Here is a 24,382-nt window from a genome sequence, read left to right as displayed (position 1 = left end):
GGAACTTCAAATATCAAAACATAACTTCTGAATAAATAACGACTTGAAAAAGTCGTCTCTCAGCCTCTGTTAAGAATAAACGCAGGGTTTGACAAGTAAATGTTGCGACGTCAAGAAATACAGATATTGAATGTACAGGACTACAAATTATTGCCTCTATCACAAGAATAAGTACGAACAGTGACTTTCTTCTAACTATCCGCGTTCACACAGCAATGATTATCTTATAGTACTTTCTTAATTCCGCGCATGGCTTCATCGCAAGACTGTGAATTGCGAAGAAGTCGCAGTATCTGTTGTTAATGCTGTTTAATACGTATTTTGTCGTTAGAAAACGACTAAAATAATTCTTAGAGCAAATTGTATATAAAACTGTGTCAGTAATGCTAACAAAATCTGCAGCGTGTTCGCGGTGTATTTCACAATATTAAAATATGTTTTACTATGTGGTATTAAAATAAATACCTATTTTCTCTAACAATATTACACTGCTGTTAATGATAAACTTGTAAAATTACGCAATTAAAATTATAAAACTAATAATGTAATTTTTATCATGTAAACAGTATAAATATTATAATATAAGCAAAACAATTTGTGGATAACTTAAATATTTATTTCTCTTCAACATTTGATATTAAGTATGAAGAACCGTGGTAAAGATATAAAATATTTCGTAGTTGATTAAATTTTTATTTTTACTCTATACCTGAGTATACACTTATATATATAAATATATATACATTTATAAATTATATACATAATATTTGGATTACTACTTAATTATTAATTTTAATTAAATTCTGCTGTTCTTTAGAACTAAAACAAAACATATATCATTTAGTACCAATATAAATTGTTTGCCACATATAAGCGTTTATAAAGTGTCATTGAAGATTAAAAAAGCACAAAATATAACAGATATAACAAAAATATTTGCACCAAACAGGAGAATCATACCTCGTAAGTTTTTACTTTATTCTTAAAAACAGAAGAGCAAACGAATATGACTGATTCAAAATCTGTAAGAAACAAGAGAAAATTTGGAAAAAAGTAAGCGCTAATAATATTAATATTATATGTAAAGATCAAAATAATAAGGCTCGGTAATACACTGCAAATAATAATATAAAAAGGGTCAATAAACGAGCTAATTCAAAATAATATAAGAATGTTTGTACTTTATTAAAAAGACATTAATAAGTAAAAATAAATTTGTCTAATAGAAATTATACGAAATAAAATAATTACTAGCTTTCAAAATATTCTGAGTCAATAAATAACCTTATTCAAAATAATATGAGTGTTTGTACTTTATTGAAAAGACATTAATGAGTAAAAGTAAACTTGTCTAATAAAAATTGTACTCATTAATGCCTTTTTAATAAAGTACAAACACTCTTATATATTATTTTGAATCAGCTCATTTATTGACCCTTCTTATATTATTATTTGATTAATATTATATATTAACTACAATGTAAATAATTTTTAAAACATTGAGAAAATAATTTATATGATTGATGTCGTCATACGTGTTCAATATAAGTAATATATTAAGTCTTACCGTCATGAGTGAAGGCAAAGACAGATTAAACTTATCAGAAACTGAAAGTTTACATCCTAAATTATTAGTTATTATCATCATTCTGAACATATGTTTTAATGATGATTCATACTGATACCATTCTTCATGGAATGCCTTGTCTGTTATTTCTACGCTCTAAAGTGTATACAAAATAATACATAAAATTGATTTTATGCAATTTTAATTCATGTTAAATTTCAAAATAGAATTTTGTTTATCTTATAGATAATGTATATATTAATATATCGTGAAGATAATATTAATGTGTGTATGTGTATGTGTAGATATAATATTTTTTATCAAATCAATAATGTAGAATCAGTAGAGCATATTGTTAACAAAATTTCGCATGTAATTTTTTTTAATAAAAATCGTAATCGTGTAATCGTGAAAATATATTTCAACAAAGCTTACCGCGTCTAATAATTGATTAACGCATAAACATAAAATATAAAGCTCAACTAGAGCACCAGATATATACATAACAATCATAATTCCTTCTAGAAAATCCATCGATAATATCTAGATTACATACATATCGTTATAGTATCATAAATCTACCTTCAATCATGTATAACTAGAAAATGTTAATACCGTTATCAAATATTACTCACTGCACTTATCAGCATGACATCGAGAAAACAAAGAATAAAAACATTTGTCAAATATATTAGACTCATATTTAAAGATAGCAATTTCTTTAGCATTAAAGTTATTCTGAAAAGAAGAAACAATACGATATTAATCAAATAAACATTGGAAATGGAAAACTTAGGGAAAAATAATTTTAAACGACAAGAAAATTAATTTGAAGAAAAATAGCAAATGAATAAAATATCTCACGAAATAAGCAGATACTCACTAACTACTTACCGTACTATAGCATTGTGATGTCGACATAATGCCTTCAGTTTCAGAATCGCCAATGAATTTACATTAGAATATTCCTTTTCGAATTCATCGTGTTGACTCTGTAGAATATTTTCTCGAAATATCGTTGCGAGCTTCACCGCGATGTAGCGATATTGTGCTGTTACTAGTAATACTAGATTTATCATGTAGACGTTCAAAGCAACCTTTTTTATAAATATATACACGCTAGCAATAGTCACGATACAATTTCCCAATAGAAAGATTTCTATCGAGAATGGTTGCTTCGAGAGAACTATTGGTACCCTATAATCCTCATAGAAAAAATATTTCTTCTTCAAAATCGACGCAAAAGATATACAGCACCACATTGCAAGAGATATAGTCCCAGCTATGCAATAAAATTTGAGAGGAACATCTACCGGTCTTAAGGTCGAATCCACGATAAACTTCATTGTCTTATCCCCAACGCGCAGAATTTCATTTAGTTTTTGAATCAGTTGAGTTACAAGATCTCTGTGCACATGCATTTGTCTTAATAAAAAAAACACTTCTATGATAACCACCATGCCGACCGTTCCATCCCGCAAAGCTTTATCTATTGGCACGTATAAGATTCCGGGAATTATTGCGCTAATATAAATTGTTTCGATCAGCCATATAACGGCGCTGTATATTCTCCACGCTACAGGGAACGGAGAATCGTTGCTAGTCATCGGTAACAGGTTACCCGAGACTCTGTTTAATCGAACGTTCAGGGAATTTCTGTTTTGAAAGTCCATATTCTGTAAAATGCACTTTCGTGACAAATGGAAAATATACAAAATGTAACTTAAAAATATTCTTTCTTTAACCTTTAGTATAAGCAGCCACTTTTAAAAGTGTATTAGATATATCTAGATATATATTTATATATATTTCTGTTCGACATTTTCATTATCGCACACATTATCTGCTCTTTTCGTCAAAAGAAAATACAGGATCTTTTATTATTATTCGTAATTAAACGTTATTCTTAGATATCTTATTCCTCTTGAATTTCTACTTCTTTGTAGTATGTACTACAGTAGACATTGTCATTGAGGGAACATTATTTCTCTTTCACCCCAGTTTGTGAACGTTCATTCTGATGACTATAGAAACATTACAAATTAAATATCGTCAACAGAAGAAGCTTTTCCAGTTTATTGTAAAGAAATAGAGAAATCCATGATATCCACACTCGACAATGTTTGACAAATTTGAAATATGTCACATTTTCATTTTCTACAGGAGATGGAAGGCGACTCCCAGTTACTCTGTAATTACTCTAGGACTAGGGAGCGATTATCTTATGGTTCACTGCGGAGGTGCTCATCGTAAAGGAAGAGGCAAATGAAGTCAGTATCTGATGTTGTCTGGTACACATTTCTTCAGAGCGGCAACTGAAAATTAATCTGCAAAATGTTATATAAACATCGAACGTTTCATAAAATGCTTGGCGAAGGATGCTTGCTTATAAACAGAACAAGAACTATAATGTGAGTTTTTCCTATCACACATACCTTAGCTGTAGAAAAATTAACTAGAAAATTTTAATCAATTATTTATTTTAAATGGACAGGCAATTACATAATTTGATTTACAATAAGTTAAATCAAGTGTATATAGTTTTTTTTTACAATTAATATAGTGTTCTAGAAAACCAACATTTTTAACATGTTTAAAGCAAATTTTTTCTAACTTTAGAAAGTACTATTGAGTTGTTCTACATTAATAACACAAAAAGATACAAGAATATAAAATGTCATAATATAGTTTAATTCTGTTGAAGAACTGACGAAAAATAATATAATAATCTTCCGGTTGTATGTTAACAATAAAAATTTTAATTTTTTGTTAGTATTATTTGAATTATATATATTTGAATTATATGTATTTTTTTATACGTACGTATTATATATTAAGAGAATGCTAAACTGCCCGTCAAATTTGATCGAAGTCAATAATGTAGAGTCATTCGTTTATCCTTGTTCATAAAAATATTCGCTTCAAAATAAAAATTATGTAGCTTATACGTACAAATGAATGGTATCCCTCAGTTCAGAATACATTAAGGACTAAAACTATTTATATATTTATAATATTTGTCAAATTACGATTAAAAGCCGTAAAAAAGTTATTTGTGTGATCAAATTTTATTCATCTAAGTGCTTTTACTACAGATTTCTAAAAATTTGATCGCACAAGTAACTTTTTTTTACCTCTGTTAATTATAATTTGATGAATATAGTCTTATTCCTCAATCTATTCTGAACTGAGAGATACCATTCATTTGTACGTATAAGCTATATTATTAGAAATAGTATTTCTAATAATTAAATACCAGTTTTTACTTACTGCATTTACGAAGAGTAGATTTACGCATTTACGACGAAACAGAAAAGAAAGATATTACTCAAGTAAATTATATTCATATTCAAAGCTAAAAATTTTTTCAATATTAACATTGTGCTAAAAAAGAAACATATATTAAATAATCACTAAACTAAAAAAGAATCACTAAACTAAAAAAAAATTTACAAATGACTAATTTATGATATCTAGTTATGATGTCGATAATAATTCTCTCATCTTTTTCTTTGCCAATAAATCTGTGGAATAATATTCTTTTCGGAATTTATACTTTTCATTTTGTGAAGTTGAAGTATCATTTCGAAGTATAGTTGCAAGTTTCACTGCGACGTAACGATACTATGCTGTTCGTATTAATACAAGATTTATCATATAAGCATCTATGGCAATTTTTTTAAGAAATGTACAAGCGCTAGAAAGAGCTTCGAAAAAATTGCCTAGCACAAAAACTTTTGTCGAAAATGACGGTTTCGAGAAAGCTGCCGTTATTCCAAAATCTGTATAGAGAAAAGATTTCTTTTTGAAGATTAATACGACCGGCGTACAACACCACACAATTACAAATCCGGTCCCAGCTATGCAGTAAAGCAGAGCCTTTAATGGCTTCAGAGTTGAATGCACGATGTTCTTGATACTCTCATCCTCAGAGTGCAGAATGCTATTCAGCTTTTGAATTAATTGACTCGCTAGATCTCTATTTGCGTACATACACGCGAACAAAATAAATGCTTTAGTGCTCACCGATGCTGAGCCTCCCACCATCCATTACAGTCTCGCGATTCGCCACTGATGCGAATCCATAGATCATTGCGCAGGTATGGATCAGCTGAATTTGCCATATAACAATACTATATATTTTCCACGCTAAAGAAAACGACGAATCTTCGCTAGTCATTGATAATAAATTGCCTGAGATATTTAATCGAACATTTAAAGGTTTTACATTTTAGAAGTCCATTTTCTTATATAATGCCCTTTGTTTGCAATAAATAAAAATTATTTTGACAAATATGATTATCAGAACCGTTCGCTCGGATTTATATTAACTATTTTCAACAATTTACTGTTCTCTTTAATGCTTTATTTCTTCTACCTTCAGTACATTGTATATAATCATTCGGCGAGCAGTGACAGTTGTCTGTATTCATGATAATTTTTTCAACATATCATATGATCTTTGTACAAATGTATTGCATAAATGAATGTCGTACTAAACGATGAAATTCAATGAAAGACTTATTTTTCAGAACGTATATTGCAGAGCAAAAACAATTACTTCCTCGAAATTGTCTCTATGTTATAAAATGATAATTATCTTATGGAGCTATGCCCGATGCAGAACCGAAAAAGTTTAATGCCATCTAACGAGTGCTCAGTAGGCAGTAAACTGCAGCTTTGTTTAGGATAAAGTAAATGGAAAACAAGTTAAAATATATTGTACAAATCAACGACTAGTTATTCCAAGATCTTGATAAAAGTAAACTTTTTAAATAAGCCTTTTTAAATATTGTGTTTGCTATGTTTGACAATTGTAATGCTTAATAAGATTATAGGTTTGTTTTTGGTAACTGCGCTGCTGTATAATAAATTAGAATGAGAAAAAAAATATTTGTCTTATTTTAACTTATTGCACTAATGCAACTAATTTTTATTCTATTTATCACAAAAATGCGACTATAAATTCCTACGTAATTCAACACGAGATATAAAATAATCATTATAGCTGCTTTTCTGTTTATTTCAAAACAGCAAATACGAAAGGGTGTAGTATTCTCCCTGAAGTTTGTGTCGTCGAAGAGACTAAACTAACAAGGGAACCTCGCAAACTCGAAAATTCATATTTAGTATTTCTGCAATAGGCTGACCATTGCGGAAAATAATTATTGAATTTTTACAACACACGGAGCATTGTAAAAATTAATTTCTGCAATAGGCTGACAATTGCAGAAAATATCGAATTTTTACAATACACAGAGTGTTGTAAAAAATAATTTCTGCAATAGGCTGACAATTGCAAAAAATATCGAATTTTTACAATACACAGAGTGTTGCAGAAAATATAGAATTTTTACAATACACAGAGTGTTGCAGAAAATATCGAATTTTTACAATACACAGAGAATTGTAAAAAATAATTAATGCAATAGGCTGACAATTGCAGAAAATATCGAATTTTTACAATACACAGAGTGTTGCAGAAAATATAGAATTTTTACAATACACAGAGTGTTGTAAAAATTAATTTCTGCAATAGGCTGACAATTGCAAAAAATATCGAATTTTTACAATACACAGAAAATTGTAAAAAATAATTTCTGCAATAGGCTGACAATTGCAGAAAATATCGAATTTTTACAATACACAGAGTGTTGTAAAAAATAATTAATGCAATAGGCTGACAATTGCAGAAAATAACGAATTTTTACAATACACAGAGTGTTGCAGAAAATATCGAATTTTTACAATACACAGAGTGTTGCAGAAAATATCGAATTTTTACAATACACAGAGTGTTGCAGAAAATATCGAATTTTTACAATACACAGAGGATTGTAAAAAATAATTAATGCAATAGGCTGACAATTGCAAAAAATATAGAATTTTTACAATACACAGAGTGTTGCAGAAAATATCGAATTTTTACAATACACAGAGTGTTGCAGAAAATATCGAATTTTTACAATACACAGAGAATTGTAAAAAATAATTAATGCAATAGGCTGACAATTGCAGAAAATATCGAATTTTTACAATACACAGAGTGTTGTAAAAAATAATTAATGCAATAAGCTGACAATTGCAGAAAATATCGAATTTTTACAATACACAGAGTGTTGCAGAAAATATCGAATTTTTACAATACACAGAGTGTTGCAGAAAATATCGAATTTTTACAATACACAGAGTGTTGCAGAAAATATCGAATTTTTACAATACACAGAGAATTGTAAAAAATAATTAATGCAATAGGCTGACAATTGCAGAAAATATCGAATTTTTACAATACACAGAGGATTGTAAAAAATAATTTCTGTAATAGGCTGACAATTGCAGAAAATATCGAATTTTTACAATACACAGAGTGTTGTAAAAAATAATTAATGCAATAGACTAACAATTGCAGAAAATATCGAATTTTTACAATACACAGAGTGTTGCAGAAAATATAGAATTTTTACAATACACAGAGTGTTGCAGAAAATATCGAATTTTTACAATACTACAGAGGATTGTAAAAAATAATTAATGCAATAGGCTGACAATTGCAGAAAATATCGAATTTTTACAATACACAGAGTGTTGCAGAAAATATAGAATTTTTACAATGCACAGAGTGTTGCAGAAAATATCGAATTTTTACAATACACAGAGTGTTGCAGAAAATATCGAATTTTTACAATACACAGAGGATTGTAAAAAATAATTAATGCAATAGGCTGACAATTGCAGAAAATATCGAATTTTTACAATACACAGAGTGTTGTAAAAAATAATTAATGCAATAGGCTGACAATTGCAGAAAATATCGAATTTTTACAATACACAGAGTGTTGCAGAAAATATCGAATTTTTACAATACACAGAGTGTTGCAGAAAATAATTAATGCAATAGGCTGACAATTGCAGAAAATATCGAATTTTTATAATACACAGAGTGTTGTAAAAAATAATTTCTGCAATAGGCTGACAATTGCAGAAAATATCGAATTTTTACAATACACAGAGTGTTGTAAAAATTAATTTCTGCAATAGGCTGACAATTGCAGAAAATATCGAATTTTTACAATACACAGAGGATGGTAAAAAATAATTTCTGCAATAGGCTAACCATTGCAAAAAATAATTATTGAATTTTTACAATACACAGAGGATTGTAAAAAATAATTTCTGCAATAGGCTAACCATTGCAAAAAATAATTATTGAATTTTTACAATACACAGAGGATTGTAAAAAATAATTTCTGCAATAGGCTGACCATTGCGGAAAATAATTATTGAATTTTTACAATACACAGAGGATTGTAAAAAATAATTTCTGCAATAGGCTGACGATTGCGGAAAATAATGAATTTTTACAATACTCTGACAAGGGAACCTTGCGAGAACCCGTAAATTCTGATTTTAATGAAATTTGGCATTACCATAATGTAGAAGGGGGTGAATACATGAATTTAGAAATTTTTAGTTGGTGCCCAATAACGGTTTGAAGGAGTGAAACCCCTTCAAAGTTGAGACAATTTTTGCGGTTTTTCGATATATGTCGTAAATTAAACAAAATATAAAAAAATGTTTCATACGAAAGTTTTACTAAAAATTTCTAAATTCATGTATTCACCCCCTCTACATTTATGCCAAGTTTCATTAAAATCTGATTTTCGAGTTTGCGAGGTTCCCTTGTAAGTTGAAAATTAGTCAACGATGGTTTAAACTGTGGCAGTAAGTATACAAAGTGTTCTAAAGCCGGATAATGTATGAATCAACAAGTAATGCAAGTCATTGATAGAAATTTCAAAAAATAATAATAAATTTATTAAAGAATAAGATAATAAAAGACAAAGATAAATATTGGAAACGTTATTGTAAAAAATGTTCTTTTCGTTGTTAATTTAAAAAAAAGTAGAAATAAATTAGTATGTAAAACAGATAGTTTTTCATAATACACACACTTATATTATATATACTAATATTTTTTTACTAAACTAAGTACTATTACAAATACTACAAGTTATCTTATTATAAATGTAACAAGTTATTTTTAATTTGGAAAATAATAAAAAAAACATAATTATAAAACAGATAAAAATTCTGAAAAAACAAAGAAACTTGTGGGCAATATTATTACACGATTTTCTAAACAATATAGCTCATTATATTGTGACAATCATAATTTTCAAATTGTTATGCAAAACAAATTTATCTGCGTTTTTCTCATAAAATATTTACCTTATTTTTCTTCTCAAATAATCGTTCTCTATTTTACATCTACTAAATTTAAACAAACATGATGTTTTTTATTTTGTTCTTAAAAACAAAAGTGCGACTGAATATGATTGATTTATAATCTACAATATTATTAAAAAATATGAAAAAGGTTTAAAAAAATTTTAAATAATAATTATGTTTCAAGACACATATGGAATAAAAATATGTAATAAATTTTACCGCCATAAATGAAGGTAGAGATAAGTTAAATTTTTCAATCGCCGCAATTCTGCATTCTAAATTGTTAGTCATAATTAATAAAATAAATGTACGTTTCATTGATGGTCCAAATTGATGCCAGCCTTCATTAAATGCTTTATCTGTTATTTCGGTACTCTATAATTAGTATAAAAATATAAGACATTAAAGATTACAAATTTTATATTTTTTACTTAATTTTGACGTCAAAATTAATTCTTACGTATTTTTATTATTTATATAATTTTATATAACTATATTATTATAAATATATAAAAATAAACTTATGCGTCTCCTTTACTTTTTAAGATAAAAGATTCGATTAAATATATTAAATATTCTGTTAAAATTAAAATAATATATATTAAATTTAACAAATAAATTTAAATTTAATTTATCAATATAATATTGCTTACAAATAATAGAAATAATTTATATAATATAAAGTGTGATAAATCTTACTGCGTCTGATAATGTTTGTACCGAAAAACATAACAAAAAAAACTGCATTAGCGAACCCATTGCAAAAAACGTGACTGACATTCCTTCTGCAAAGGATTGTGATGGTACCTAACAATTATAAAAATAATGGTCAGAAAATTTCAAATAAATGTGTGTGTGTTTAAAAACAAAAGTCATATTTTTACTTTTATAGTTAAGAAGTTTTTAATTTAAAATTTAAATAAAAATTTAATTTATATATTGCATTCAAATATAAAAAATACTTTATTTTCATATTTATCATATCTACTCGTTTTTTAAAATAAGTTATTTCACAAATAAATGTCACACTGTACAATGATTAATCTCTATAATCTATATTAATAGAAATATTAAAGCAAATATAATAACATTTAGACTTATTACTCACTGTAGTCATCATGATTCCTATAAAACAGAACCGCAATACATTATTGACATAAAGTAGACTAAAGTTTACAGATAGAAGATTCTTTAATATTAATGACATGCTGAAAAATAATACAGAATAAGCAAAAAATTTAAAAAACCTGATAAACTATATGTTGCATAAATAAAAAAATTAATATTCTATAAACAATAGTTAAAAAAGTGCTTATAAAAAATCATAAAATTTGTGAAAAATGTTATACTTTTTTTCACAAATAACTTTTATAAAAGCATAATTAATTAATTAACATTGTAATTAAAAGCTGTAATTAAAAAGAAGGATAATACCAGTGGTTTGATAATCCAAATGCAATCTTTTTTGATTATTCAATATTTACTTTAAGATTTTATTATTCAATATTCACATTGTACTTACTTTAAAACAATATTCTGGTGCTGACATAATTTTCTAAGTTCTATTTCCGTCCATCGATCTTTTTCAGAATGAAATCCGTTTCGAAATTCATCGTGACAATTCTGCAGATCCCGAAATAGAATCGAGAGTTTTGCCGCCATATATCGATACTGTGCCGTTAACATTAATACCAAATGCATCATATATATATCCACGCTAAATTTCCTAAGAAATTGATAAAGGCTGCCAATTGTCATAATAATGGTTGTAGGAATCAGAATACGGCTGGAAAACGGCTCGGTGCTGAAAGCTGCTGGCAAATTGTAATCTACATAGAAAAAGGTGGACTTCTCAAAAACCAATAGAATCGGTTGTATGGTCCATATCGCAACAGATATCATGCTGGTCACTCCATATATTATAAACGGCATTATTATAGGCCTTATAGCAGATTTTACAATATCCATCATAATCTCGTCCGCACTTTGTAAAATACTGTTCATTTTCTGGACCATTTCCTTCATTAGCTTCTTGCGTGAGTATAGACTCGCAAGCATAAAAAATGTTTCCAGGTGGACCACGACGGCAACAGTACCGTCTTTCAAACCCTTTTCTTTCGGTGATAAGATAATCCCTAAGATTAACGCAATCACGTGGGTTAATTCTATTAACCATACGACGACACTGTGAGTACGCCAGATTACTGAAAATCGCGAATTATCGGTTGAAATCGGTAATAAATTCCCCGAGAATATGTTCGCTCGACTGTTTAAAAGATTTGCATTCTCGAAATCCATTCTCTTCGTGTCGTATTTGTATATGGTAAGTCAGAATATCTTGGCTAGCGCAGAGTGTATGAAATAAAATTGCATTTGTTTGTGTTTCCAATATCTGCCTTATGGGTTACTATCGTTTCTATCTGCAGAAATGAAAATAAGTGGCTTCTTCCTTAGTGTCCCAATTTAACATTTCTTAACTCTACATTAAGGAATTTATTATTCCCTTTATATCTTCCTGTCTAATAGAATTAAGAGCAGCCATACGACGAAGGGTGACATTTTTCTTTCCCTTTATTTTATTTGCCTGATATGTTTGCCCTATAATCACTGTAGATATATCGGATCTGTGTAGATAGCGGAGAGTGGGGTAATCACGAATGCGGGGTAATTCCGAACGCCGTGGTTCCTGCATATTAGAAGGGGATAGTAATACTATTTCTCTATTGGTGTAGAGAGGGGAGCCCACCTTTAGTGTCGGACAAGCAGTGGTATAAAGTAGTCGTGCATACCAGTTCAAGATAAGTCCAATATAATTTTTTCATCACATTTCATGTAATTTTTTTGTTAGATTGTATTATTATAGTATCTATTACGTAAGCAATACAATTGTGATCTTTTGATGTAAAAATAAACCCTAATTTAACAATATTTTAATTTAAATTAAAATTGTTTCAGATGCCACAAAATTATAAACAAAAAACGAAAGTGAAATATTGATTAGAAGATTAACAAAAACTGTGAAAGATGTGAAGAATTTAACTTTATCATTGGGTACAGCTACTATTTATTCTGTGCCTAAAACTACTGTTTTTGATTATTTCAAGAAAGAAGTTATAAAACAACCAAGATGTGAAAAAAACACACGGTGTTCCTAATTACCCCACGCCCATCGAGTAATCGCGAAGGATTTTTATTAAGGTTTTATTTAAATTTTATTTTTAAGATTTATCGAAGTTGATAATAAAAGTTTACTGCTTAATAGTGTAAAGAAATAAGCAACAAACACACTTAGTTCTTTTTTAGGTTTTATTTTCCACTTAGGTGTTCGTAATTACCCCACTCTCCCCTATATAGGAATCATCGTACCAGAACAAAGATAATGATTTTGTGAAGTTGTGTTCTATTATAATATCGAACCATAGAGAGGCTTATAAAGATCGCTATACATTGGGCCATAGTTCATTGAATGTAAACCGGTATTTTTTATTCTATTTATTAAGAGCATGAATGATCGTGAATTCTTTGTATATCTCTATCGCTTCGACAATTATCTTATGCTCTGTCCAACATTGTAAAAACAGGAAAATCGAAAGACGCCACAGAACATTACTTGATGCTATCGTCTAGTATTATCGTCGATTAACAATACGAATGGTATGCAGTTGTCAAAAAGGAACAGAAAACTATGGAATACTAAATAATTTGAGACTATCTCATTCATATACAATTTACATGTACATATTCAAAATCAATATTTACGGTAAGTTTTATCTTTTAATAAAAGAATTTTAAAAATAATTAGGATCGCAAAATTTTTATCTTTGATACAAATTTCGTGATCTGAATAATTGATTTCTAATTAAACTTTTCTATATTATTCCATTTACCCATGACTTTAAATATTTTTAATATACATTTAACATCAGAAATAAGAAATAAATCAATGTTATTTTTAGATTTTAAGTATTTTATGCATTATTCTATAAACAATAATTCAAAATAAATAAGAACTTCAAGCTTAATTGCCAATGTTCATCTTGTGTTTAACTAAAATTTATCATAATTCAATTAGCGTAATATACAATATTATATAAGTTTAGTATATCTCAATATAATTTTAAGTTGCATCAAATACACAAAGTCCGCTAATTTACATCAAGTTGTTGGTAAAAATGTAGAAAAGAAACAATTAGAGAAGAAAAGATTTACAGAAAATATAAAAAAGGATTAATAGAAGACAAAAAATAACACTGTTGGCAATATTAATAAAACAATTAAGATTCTTTCAGATTTCAGAAAAATAAAATCAGATAGATATTATATAAACACATATATTTTTTGTCACAATAAAAATTATATGCGCTGATTTTTTACTGAAGTAAGAGAATATTGCAGATATTATAATATAAACATAAATTATCTTTAAATTTAGTTATTTTTAGCATCGAAAATAGTAAGCAAGAGGATTTCAAGAGACAAAAATTGAATTTCTAAGAAATATTTCCATGTATTCCATACATCAGTTCATAAATTGTTATAATATGTAATTGTTAGATTATTATGCGAAACAAATTTGGTTACATTTTCACTTTAAAATATTTACCATAATTTTCTTTGTCTCAAATACAATCATCCTGTACCTTATTTTTACCAAAATTAAATGTGCGTTATACATTATTTCGCTCTTAAAACCAGAAGAGCAATTGAATATGATTGGTTCATAATCTAAAACATCAGAAAATGTAATAGACTTGAAATATTAATTATTTCAAGATAGATGTGAAAAATAAAGACATAAATTTTACCGTCATAAATGAAGGTAAGGACAGATTAAACTTTCCAATAGCTGCAATTTTACATTCTAGATTATTAGCCATTATTAATAAAAGAAATGTACGTTTCGTTGGTGACCCAAATTGATACCAGCCTTCATCAAAGGCTTTATCTGTTATTTTGGTACTCTATAATTAGCACAAAATATAACAGACATAACAGATCGTTATAAATTATACGCTTGTTTAAAATCATAATTTTTAAACATTAATTATTAATTGTTGTATTATATAATACACACATAATTATAAATAAGTTTGCAAATTTTCAACTTTTTTTCATAGTCAAATAGTCTTGTTTTGTATTGATATTTCAATACTTTCAAAATAGGATTTGAAATAAATTTACTTAAAACTAATTTACAATATAAAATAATAAATCTTACTGCGTCTGACAATGTTTGGACGGAATAACACAACAAAAAGAATTGCATTAGTGAACCTGTTGCGAACGACATAACCGATATTCCTTCTGCAAGTGACAATGATGGTATCTACAAATACATGAAACAATAGTGAGAAAATTTCAGATTAAGAATATTTAAAAGCAAAAGTCATATTTTACTTTTTTAATTGTAAAAGTTTTCAAATTAAAGTTTAAACAAAAATTTACTTTGCATATTATATTATATTAATAATAATTAAAAAACTTATTTTTATATATTTATTATAAATTCATTGATTTTTTAAATTAAGTCATTTTATAAACACTATACAATGAATAATTAATCTGTATTAATAAAGTAATTAATGTAAATTTTTTTTCACATAATAACGTTTAAATTACTCACTGAAATTAGTAAAATACCTATAAAACAGAATCGAAATACATTATTGATATAAAGTAGACTGAAGTTTACAGACAGAAGCTTCTTTAATATAAATGACATGCTGAAACACAATACAAAATAAGCAAAATATCAAAAAACTACATTTTACATAAATAAAAACTAATATAATAAAAAGCTAATATTTTCTCTATTAAAACATCACAGTAAAAAAATCAGCACAAAAGAAATAAAATTTTAAAACATTATCATTTTTCACGAGTGACTAATTCTAAAAGCGTAGTTATGCAATTAAAAGTTCAAAGAAGTGAAATTCTAGTAGCTTGATAATACAAACGTATTTCTTTTCATTATTTAATATCTATTTCAAAGATCACATTATACTTACTGTAAAATAGTATTCTGGTGCTGACATATCTTTTTTAGTTCTTTTTCTATCCATTGATCTTCTACTAAATGACGTTTGTCTTGAGATTTGTCGTGACTAGAATTTTGTAAATCCTGAAATAGGATCATGAGCTTTGCCGCCGTATAGCGATATTGCGCCGTTAACATCAATACCAAATGCATCATGTACACGTCCACGCCAAACTTTTTAAGAAACAAATAAACACTGCCAAGTGTCATAATAATAGTCGAGAAAATCAGAACACGACTGGAAAACGGCTCGGTGGTAAAAGCCGTTGGCAAATTGTAATCCACGTAGAAAAAAGTGGACTTCTCAAAAACTAATAGAACTGGCTGTATAGTCCATATTGTGATAGATAACCCGCTGGTCACTCCATAGATTGTAAAAGGCATTATTATGGGTTTTATAGCCGCCTTTGCGATATCCGCCATAATTTCATCCGCATTTTGTAAGATATTATTCATTTTTTCGATCATTTCCCTTATCAACGTTTGGCGTGAATAAAAACGTGAAAGCATGAAAGACGCCTCTATGAGAACCACGATACACACCATGCCGTCTTTCAAAGCCTTCTCTTTAGGTGTTAAGATAAATCCAGAGATCAACGCAATCGTGAGAATTATTTGTGTTAACCACACGAAGATGCTGTGAACGCGGCAGATTACTGAAAACTGCGAATTATTGCCTGCAATCGGTAGTAAATTTCCCGAGAGTACGTTCACTCGACTGTTTAAAAGATTCATGCTTTCAAAGTCCATTCTCTTCATGTCGTGTAATAAAAAGGAAATATCTTGGCAAATGCTGCGAGAATGAAAACTTCAATTGTTCGTGCTTTCAGTAATACTCCTGTTTTACGTACTACTATCGCTTTTCCCTTTATAAGTGAAAATGAGTGACTTTGTTCTCCAATTTAATAACTCTTAACTTTACAAATTATAAAATTTATTATTCCGTTTATTATTCTCTTATATTTCTTCCTGTCTATTAATAATATATTGAGAGCAGTCATATGACGAAGGGTGACATTTCTCTCCCTTCATTTTATTTCTCTGACATATTTGCCCTGTGATCATTGTAGGTATCAAAACTTAAGAATCGTCGAGCCATGACGAAGATATCAATTTTATGAAGTTTTGTATTCTATTTTAATGGAAACATAGAAAGACTTACGGAAATCTATTCTTCACTGCAATAATTAAAAGTTGAATATAGCCTTGTACTTTTAATTCTATTCATTAAGAGAAAATAATTGCTAAATGCTTTGTATTTATCTCTACATTGCGACAATTATCTTATACTCCGTCAAACATTGTAGCATTCCTGGAATCACAAAAGAACTACAGAACTGGCAGTCTAATATTATCGTCTGTTACTATCACCAATCGGATTATAAGAATTGCACAAAAAGAGATGGCGGACGAACTACAAATATTAGGTAATAAAAAAGAGACCAGTTTACCTATAATAAATAGTTAATAATATATACATATAATGTAATAATACATTTTCATGATCAAAAATTTTAAAATAAGTTTTATTTTTAATAACAGAATTCCAGAAACAGTATTAAAAAGATAAAAATTTCGTAATTCTAAATATTTAATTTCAAAACATATCTTCATATTAGTTACTAAAATAGTTTAATCTCTTTAGCATCAAAAATAATTTCTCTCTCTCTCTCTCTCTCTCTCTCTCTCTCTCTCTCTCTCTCTCTCTCTCTCGCGCGCGCGCTCTCTCTCTCGCTCGCTCTCACTCTCTCTCTCTACATATTATTGTTAATAATAATTTCATAATTCTCAATGCTTTTCTAAATCATAGTTTTCCAAATAATGCAGTTACACAAGCGTATGACATTCATCATAATAAATGCACATCTCATTCTTTAGAGCAGTGCAATAAATTATATCACAGAGTTGTCATATGTATCATCAAGTTCGCTTAATTATTTCGATAATTATGTAGTTTAAGAGACACGGCGCGGTCCCCAAAACTAAATAATTACCATTATTTCATATTAAAAATTGTTGCATAAAAGTTTTGTTAGAAAAATACTAAGAACTAAGTAAACATTCAAAATGACACTCGAGGACGAGTTAACATATCCCTCTAGGCGATGATACACCTTTCTGTTGCCGAGATTTTGAACAGATCTGTAATTAAATTTTAGCGTACCATTATTGCCCTCTACTTGTCTGAAAACGTTCATCTGCAAGCAAATTAAGTATTAATAACCATTACTATTATAATCTAGTAAGACAATTTTTAATAAAATAATTATTAACTTATGGCCATTTAAAACTAAATGCATACAAAAATAAACATTTTATACATATTCTTATATTCAAGTTACCTGCGCTTCCGACACTTTAAGCTTCTCAGTCATAACAAACCATAATACAGATTCTTGACATAAAGGTGTAGTTAAAGATCCCTCATAATGGTAATACGTCGTATGATCCTTTGGTAAAAATAATAAAGGTATCAGTTTATGTCTTATATGTATCATGCTGCGTCCCACCCAATTCGATACCATCTTTGTCGCTTCTACAATTGGCAACAAGTCCAGATTGTCACCAGTGCTCAACTATAATAAAATATTGAATGTCAATTAACATTGTATCCATATAAATTTCGAAAAAAATTTTAATACGAAAAAATGTAATAAATAATAAATTAAACGTTAGATATGTAAATAACACAAGAAATGAAGAATGTCATTTTCAATCCAAGCGGATTTTGTTACTCAATAATGTTCTATATCATTCTACATCAATTATTAATACATTTTCAGTTTTATAAATTGCGTACTAATATAATTATTGAACTTAAAACGTAAACTAAAATCATAAACTAAAGTAGAAATAATATCTCAAATTAATTTAATCATCAATTTTTAATTATCAAATTGAATAATAATGCTACAAGCATATTAAACAAATATAAAGAATTTATTGTGAAAAATATCACCCCAGCTAGAATTCAAACCTAAAACATTTTCATTGCGGAAGAAAAAAAATGCAGTCAAAAATGGCACTTTTTATTTCTTATATAATATAAAAAAAAAACATTATTACTTCAAATAGAACGGCAACCACTGCAATTCCGTCTTCGTATTGCGCGGCTACGCTAATATTCCCATACTTTCTGTTGTAATGTACTAAATGCAACTCCAATGGATCACGTAGACCATCCACAGTATGCTCTGCGCTCCAATGAAAATGCATTTGCTCTAGAACATATACAGATGATAGACTTCCGCCACTGAGATGGAGTGGCACACCATCTACTCGAACTTCCACTATAAAAAATTTTAATATTAGAGGATATTAGAGGATATTAAAAGTACATATAACTATATTATAGTAGAATATATGCAAATTCTAATTTGTTTCAATTCAATATGTCATACTGAAAAATTTTGTTGGTGTGTAATGTGCAATTGGGACGTTGATTGAAACAGTAATATATTACAATCCATTTACTTACCAGAATGTCCGTTATTGAACAATATGGCAGGAAACGCGAAATCGTATCTGTTAAATTTAAGAGCACCGAGATCAATTCTTATAGCATCTTCTGTTACGATATCAATCGGCGATTGCCTCTTTCCCGTTTTACATATTCCTGGCCAGTTTTCTGGTCCTATGTAATTATTTATAACTCCAATAATTTACATATAGACAACAGTTTCAAATATTACAAAGTGCAACAAAATTCAATAATTATATTATACAATATTATTACAAAAAATATATACATTTAAAACTAAATTTGTAATTGTAATTAATTTACTTTCTTCTAAAAATAAAAATTTATGTAAAAGAAAAAAAAATGTAAAAAAAAGAATACATTTCCATATACAATAAAAACAAAATTCTTTTTTATTTCATATAAACTTAATTTACAAAATATTAAAGTTGTTTTGTTATATCAATATATCAGCTTTAATCTTTATGTACTTTAACTAACATTCAAGGTTGTACTGTTATTAGATCGTTAATAACTTAAATGTAACTTTTATGTAAGTCAGATGAAAAATATTGCAGCTATCATATTTTATGCTTATCGGGAATACAATTCCTCAAATCACATAAAATCACTTGTCATTGTTTCGCGATCAATTTTATTAATCGATACTTATGTTTCTTTGTATCTTCTAAAAAAATCTATCTATCATTGACCAGAACACTATGTTGCATAATAAAGATTTCTGCTAAAACTAGTAAAATAGAAAGATAATATGAAACCATATATAATTTTTTCCTTGATCTGAGAGAGACCCAATATTGATAATCTCTATTTTCTTTTATTTTCTTCTATTTGTTTCTAAAGAAAATTTTAAGACTAAAGCTTAACTTTTAGAAACATTTTATATCAATCTTTTGCAACACATTTGTCGGAGAATTACGTGGTGTAATATTTAAACTAAATAAATTTAGAAATAGCGTAAGTGAAACTTTCATCGTATATTTTCATCATATAATTACCATTTTTTCCCCAATATCCCCACTCAGATGCTTTTGATACTTGCAAACCTGTAATTATATAATATTCATTAATTGTTTTTTTGCGCTAAAAGTTTTCAATGCATAGTTGTACTAGAAATGAACTTTCGAGAGCTTAAAAATATGCACAAATAAAATGCGCAATAGATAAACGTTATTAAATAGTTCCAATAAATAGTTAAAGTCGAAATAATTGAAATAATCTTGTTCACTTAAATTTATCCAAACAAGGAATAGTTTTACATCAAATTGTTAACTTTAAACAATATTGAAAATAATAATGATTACTTGGTTAAACTTTAATACAAGCCACCATTTTTTTTACTCGTTTTGTGTAAAAAAACATTTCTATTCTTTAAAAATAAAAATTAAAAAAAAATAAAACAAAAATTTCAAGCATATTAATACCAATATTAGATCCTTCAAAAACTATCGATATTTAAGATCACGATAATTAAAATTGCAACTTAATTTTACACAAAATTGAAGAACATTTTAATGTAATAATACATTCCTATTAGTAACCTCCATAATTAACGATCTTAATTCACCTCGATATTGTTATTTCACTTGTTTCAATTTAGTGTTCAGTGTTAGCACTACATGCAAATTCGTTTAAATGAGTCAAATTGCGGAGAAACGTGAGCACCATAATAATCGTGACCTAAAGCCGGCGCTGACCTCGCAGCAGTGCTTGCAGTATCAATTTAACGAGTTTGCACGAACTCTTAATAAAATATAATTATTTTTACGTCACCACCACACGAACGATTTGCCATACCGCGAGCGTGATCGTCCCATTAGACCTAATAAGTAATTGAACGCGCACAACAGGAAACAGAATTGACCTTATTGACCGCTCGTACAACGACGAATTTGTTCGCACTTATTCCTAATGTCAATCTCGTCGCGGCCGGGAAGAAGGCGACGTACGACGCGAGAGCAAAGCGATCGTTCCGCGAAAGCCGTACATGCTACCGACAATTAGACCACAATCGGCGGATAAACGCCGGCGCTTTCTAGATCAGCGCACCGGTCGCAACAACGGCCGAATCATTCAAACGACCCGCAGATTTTAATGAGCATAATGCACACTTCCGCTACGGGGATAGGGCGTAAGACCGGCTGATCGGTATACGAGTTTCATTCATAGTTAGGGATAAGGTTTATGACAGTTCGATACTACGTATCAACAAATCGAGAACACTTCTACAATTTTTTTGCACTTTTCTTGTTGACTTTGTACACTACATAATTAATTCAATTAATCGCGTTCAACAGGGAAGAGCTCAATTTTTTTCGACATTGCAATAAAGTTTAAAAAATTTTGTTTCTCTTTGTCCCTGAAAGATTATTAATTTTGGGAATATTTTAGGGGGATTAATTGGAAATAGATTATTTTACAATCTTAAACTTTAAATAAAAAATTACTTCTAGTAAAATATTTATATCAAAAAATATTTTTTAAAACTTTATAAATTGTTAAATAAATATTTTTCTCATACATAATGTATTCAAGTAGTAATGACTATTGCAAAAAATTTAATGATAAGATTTTGGTTTTAAAATGTTAATAGAAAATTACAAATTTAATATCTTATATAGTGAGTGCATTAAAAACAAAAGTAATAAGTTTAAATAAACATACGCATTTGCGAAATAATCTTGTTGGAAAGTTAGAATAAGCTTTCATAGGAAGAAAGATATAAAATTATCCTAAACTAATTTAAAATAGTAAATTCGCTAAACAAGTAAAGAAACTAAAATATTCACAAGAAAATTATGCAAAGAATCCGTATTACGATTTTTAATTCGACCACAACTAGCAAAGCTGTATTATAAGTTTAAGTATGTGTTTACAAAAATATGCAATATATAAATAATTGTTAGAAAAAAAGAAAAATGCTACTTACATATATTATAAATTGACTTCGACCAGATTTTTAGGTTTCAAGAATTTTCAAGAAATTACTACAGTAAAATAATATATTAAATATCTAAAGTATATTATGTTCACAATTATGTTAAACATATCAAATTCATAGCATAGATAAATTATAAAAAGATATTTAAAACAAACAAGAATATTTTTCTTGTTACTTAACTATTCCACTAACATCGATATTTTCTCTAGATAATTCATTAGGCAGAGATACAAATGAATAATCAAAGGCGGGTAACAGCTATCGGGCAAACGCAGTAGAAGGGCTCTTACCTAGAAGAGCGATTAGACAAAAGAGACGCATCGCAGGAAATCACCTGGGACGATCGTGATGGGTGACACACGAGCGCGATGACGACGAGTATACGACTGATGAACGTGACGTAAATCTAACTGGATAACCCCGAGATTACACTAGGAGCTATCGTATGAGATTTAGCATGTACACAGGCATGTCAGGTCACATAGTATGCAACGCGGATTATCGGTAGTTTGATCGGCCGGTCCGATTATTAATAGTGCACTCTAATATAATAATCAGGAAAAACGGCGAGAATATAGTCTTCTTTCTTTTCTTTTTTTCTATTTTATTAACGTGGATTATTTTTTGTGTTTCTTTATCTGTACTAAACAATCACGATTTAAGCAAACGTTGCAGAATGATTTATTCAATCTATGTTGATTGATTAAATAAATGCATTTTTATGTACCAATGTCACAGATAATATATTGTACTTTTTAAGAAAAATTAAAATACTGACAAATGAGAAGTATAGCAATTACTGATTCTAATTTTGATTTTCTTTCTACAATTGGAACTTCTTGTATCTTTTTTCCTTTTCTGTTTTCTTTTTCTTCTATACATTTCTTTTATGTTAAATGCAAAAAATGTAAAAACATAGTTTAAAATAAACTGAAAGTTTCAAAATAATATACATTATATAATTACTGTTTAAAATAAATAAATAAATAAAATATCGCTACTTTGTTGCTCATATAAAGTAACGTAATTACTATATACTAGCCAGAGATCAACCGGTAAAATTAAAATCGCGAGCAAAACATATATCAAATCTTTATATGCGCAGTATACATTGGTCATGAACTGATCGACCAAAGCGAGCAGTAGGTCAGTATAAACATCGCCATTATTATACTGCATCTTATATACGTTCAAAATAAGTTTTTGTTAGTCATTCGTATGTGTTCACAGAAGATTTATGTTTTTATTTGTGTAGAAAAGTTTTTTATATGATAGAATAAAATCAATAACTTTATTGGTATAAGAAAAATGTACTTTTTCTTACTATAAATCAGGATACTATAAAGAAATCAATTCTTAAACAAGCAAGTTTCTACTAACTTTTAAAATTATTAAGATTCTTTAAATCTAAATTAAATATTGTAATATTATAAGAACAATGAATAGACAAATCTTTAATTGGCAGCATACAAGATAAAAAGTTTTATCGAACGTGTTCATGTCTTTCAAAAATTTGGAAGAAAAAAAATAAAAAAAAATTAAAAACGGATCAATATATTAAATTAAATATATATCAATTTTTGTAGATAATAAAAAAGTGACAATATCATAAGTTAATAATTATTGTATAGTTTAAATTGAATTTTGTGCTCTTCTACGATAAAATTAATAAAATAAATATTTATTTTTATATGCAATAAATTTTTTTCTCTTCTTCTTACAAAAAAATGTTTAGTTTGTTATTTGTATTCCATTCTTATTCTCTTTTTCTTATGTTTAATATTTAAAATATTGTATTATATGTGTTAACTTATGCGTTTGAGATTAACATTTTTTCATACTTTCTAAATAATGGTAATCATCATAATAAAAGAAAATCAAACTTAAAAAATCAAAAGTTTTACCTGTGCAATGCAACGATAGTGTGACGTTCCCAAAAGAACGAAAGTTCGTGACTGAGCTTGATAATAACAAAGTTCACGGCTTTGTGAATTCAGACATAGCCCTGTAGTAAAAAAGTTATGTACATGTGCAATTTATAGGAGAAATTGCACATGTTATACATAGTTATAAAATATTGCGCAAATTTTATTCTTGCTTTTGAAGATTTTATTCTTAAATTTTATG

General features: G+C 28.1%; 4 protein-coding genes and 1 long non-coding RNA gene across 9 annotated transcripts; 1 reads left to right on the top strand and 4 right to left on the bottom strand.

Moving 5' to 3' along the window:
• Positions 1 to 106: 106 nt before the first annotated feature.
• LOC118647295 lies at positions 107 to 17,860 on the top strand. Of its 2 annotated transcripts, XR_004964605.1 has the most exons (6): positions 107 to 171; positions 3,731 to 3,978; positions 12,429 to 12,994; positions 13,100 to 13,272; positions 13,378 to 13,556; positions 17,141 to 17,860. It is a non-coding gene; the product is annotated as an uncharacterized LOC118647295 (long non-coding RNA). The 2 variants fall into 2 exon arrangements; XR_004964604.1 differs by lacking the exon at positions 107 to 171 and having other exon boundaries at positions 3,465 to 3,978.
• On the bottom strand, positions 196 to 3,291 carry LOC105832866. 2 transcript variants are annotated; one of them, XR_003626444.2, is made up of 3 exons: positions 2,462 to 3,291; positions 2,003 to 2,305; positions 196 to 1,723 (listed from the first exon to the last, which is right to left on the bottom strand). XR_003626444.2 is itself a non-coding variant. In XM_028193087.2 (2 exons), the coding sequence occupies exons 1-2, from the start codon at positions 3,238 to 3,240 to the stop codon at positions 2,188 to 2,190; spliced, it is 897 nt and encodes a 298-aa protein (XP_028048888.1). In that variant the 5' UTR covers positions 3,241 to 3,291; the 3' UTR covers positions 196 to 2,187. The 2 variants fall into 2 exon arrangements, 1 of the variants encoding a protein (XP_028048888.1); XM_028193087.2 differs by having other exon boundaries at positions 196 to 2,305.
• Positions 9,135 to 12,422, bottom strand: LOC105832870. 2 transcript variants are annotated; one of them, XM_012674173.3, is made up of 5 exons: positions 11,319 to 12,422; positions 10,905 to 11,004; positions 10,496 to 10,603; positions 10,016 to 10,171; positions 9,135 to 9,915 (listed from the first exon to the last, which is right to left on the bottom strand). In XM_012674173.3, the coding sequence occupies exons 1-5, from the start codon at positions 12,092 to 12,094 to the stop codon at positions 9,865 to 9,867; spliced, it is 1,191 nt and encodes a 396-aa protein (XP_012529627.1). In that variant the 5' UTR covers positions 12,095 to 12,422; the 3' UTR covers positions 9,135 to 9,864. The 2 variants fall into 2 exon arrangements, with proteins under 2 accessions (XP_012529627.1, XP_028048884.1); XM_028193083.2 differs by having other exon boundaries at positions 9,135 to 10,171.
• LOC105832869 (odorant receptor 22c) lies at positions 14,110 to 17,145 on the bottom strand. 2 transcript variants are annotated; one of them, XM_012674172.3, is made up of 6 exons: positions 16,996 to 17,145; positions 15,805 to 16,888; positions 15,420 to 15,519; positions 15,015 to 15,122; positions 14,602 to 14,757; positions 14,110 to 14,521 (listed from the first exon to the last, which is right to left on the bottom strand). In XM_012674172.3, exons 2-6 carry the CDS (start codon positions 16,590 to 16,592, stop codon positions 14,471 to 14,473), a joined length of 1,203 nt encoding a protein of 400 aa, XP_012529626.1. In that variant the 5' UTR covers positions 16,593 to 16,888; positions 16,996 to 17,145; the 3' UTR covers positions 14,110 to 14,470. The 2 variants fall into 2 exon arrangements, with proteins under 2 accessions (XP_012529626.1, XP_028048885.1); XM_028193084.2 differs by having other exon boundaries at positions 15,805 to 17,145.
• Positions 17,344 to 22,689, bottom strand: LOC105832874 (carbonic anhydrase). Its single transcript, XM_012674178.3, has 6 exons — positions 22,546 to 22,689; positions 20,313 to 20,360; positions 19,312 to 19,467; positions 18,900 to 19,123; positions 18,176 to 18,409; positions 17,344 to 18,031 (listed from the first exon to the last, which is right to left on the bottom strand). Exons 1-6 carry the CDS (start codon positions 22,574 to 22,576, stop codon positions 17,840 to 17,842), a joined length of 885 nt encoding a protein of 294 aa, XP_012529632.1. The 5' UTR covers positions 22,577 to 22,689; the 3' UTR covers positions 17,344 to 17,839.
• Positions 22,690 to 24,382: the final 1,693 nt, after the last annotated feature.

Source organism: Monomorium pharaonis, chromosome 9, assembly GCF_013373865.1.
Source record: "Monomorium pharaonis isolate MP-MQ-018 chromosome 9, ASM1337386v2, whole genome shotgun sequence".
NCBI classification, from domain to species: Eukaryota; Metazoa; Arthropoda; class Insecta; order Hymenoptera; family Formicidae; genus Monomorium; species Monomorium pharaonis.
This window is presented reverse-complemented; position numbering and strand designations above follow the sequence as displayed.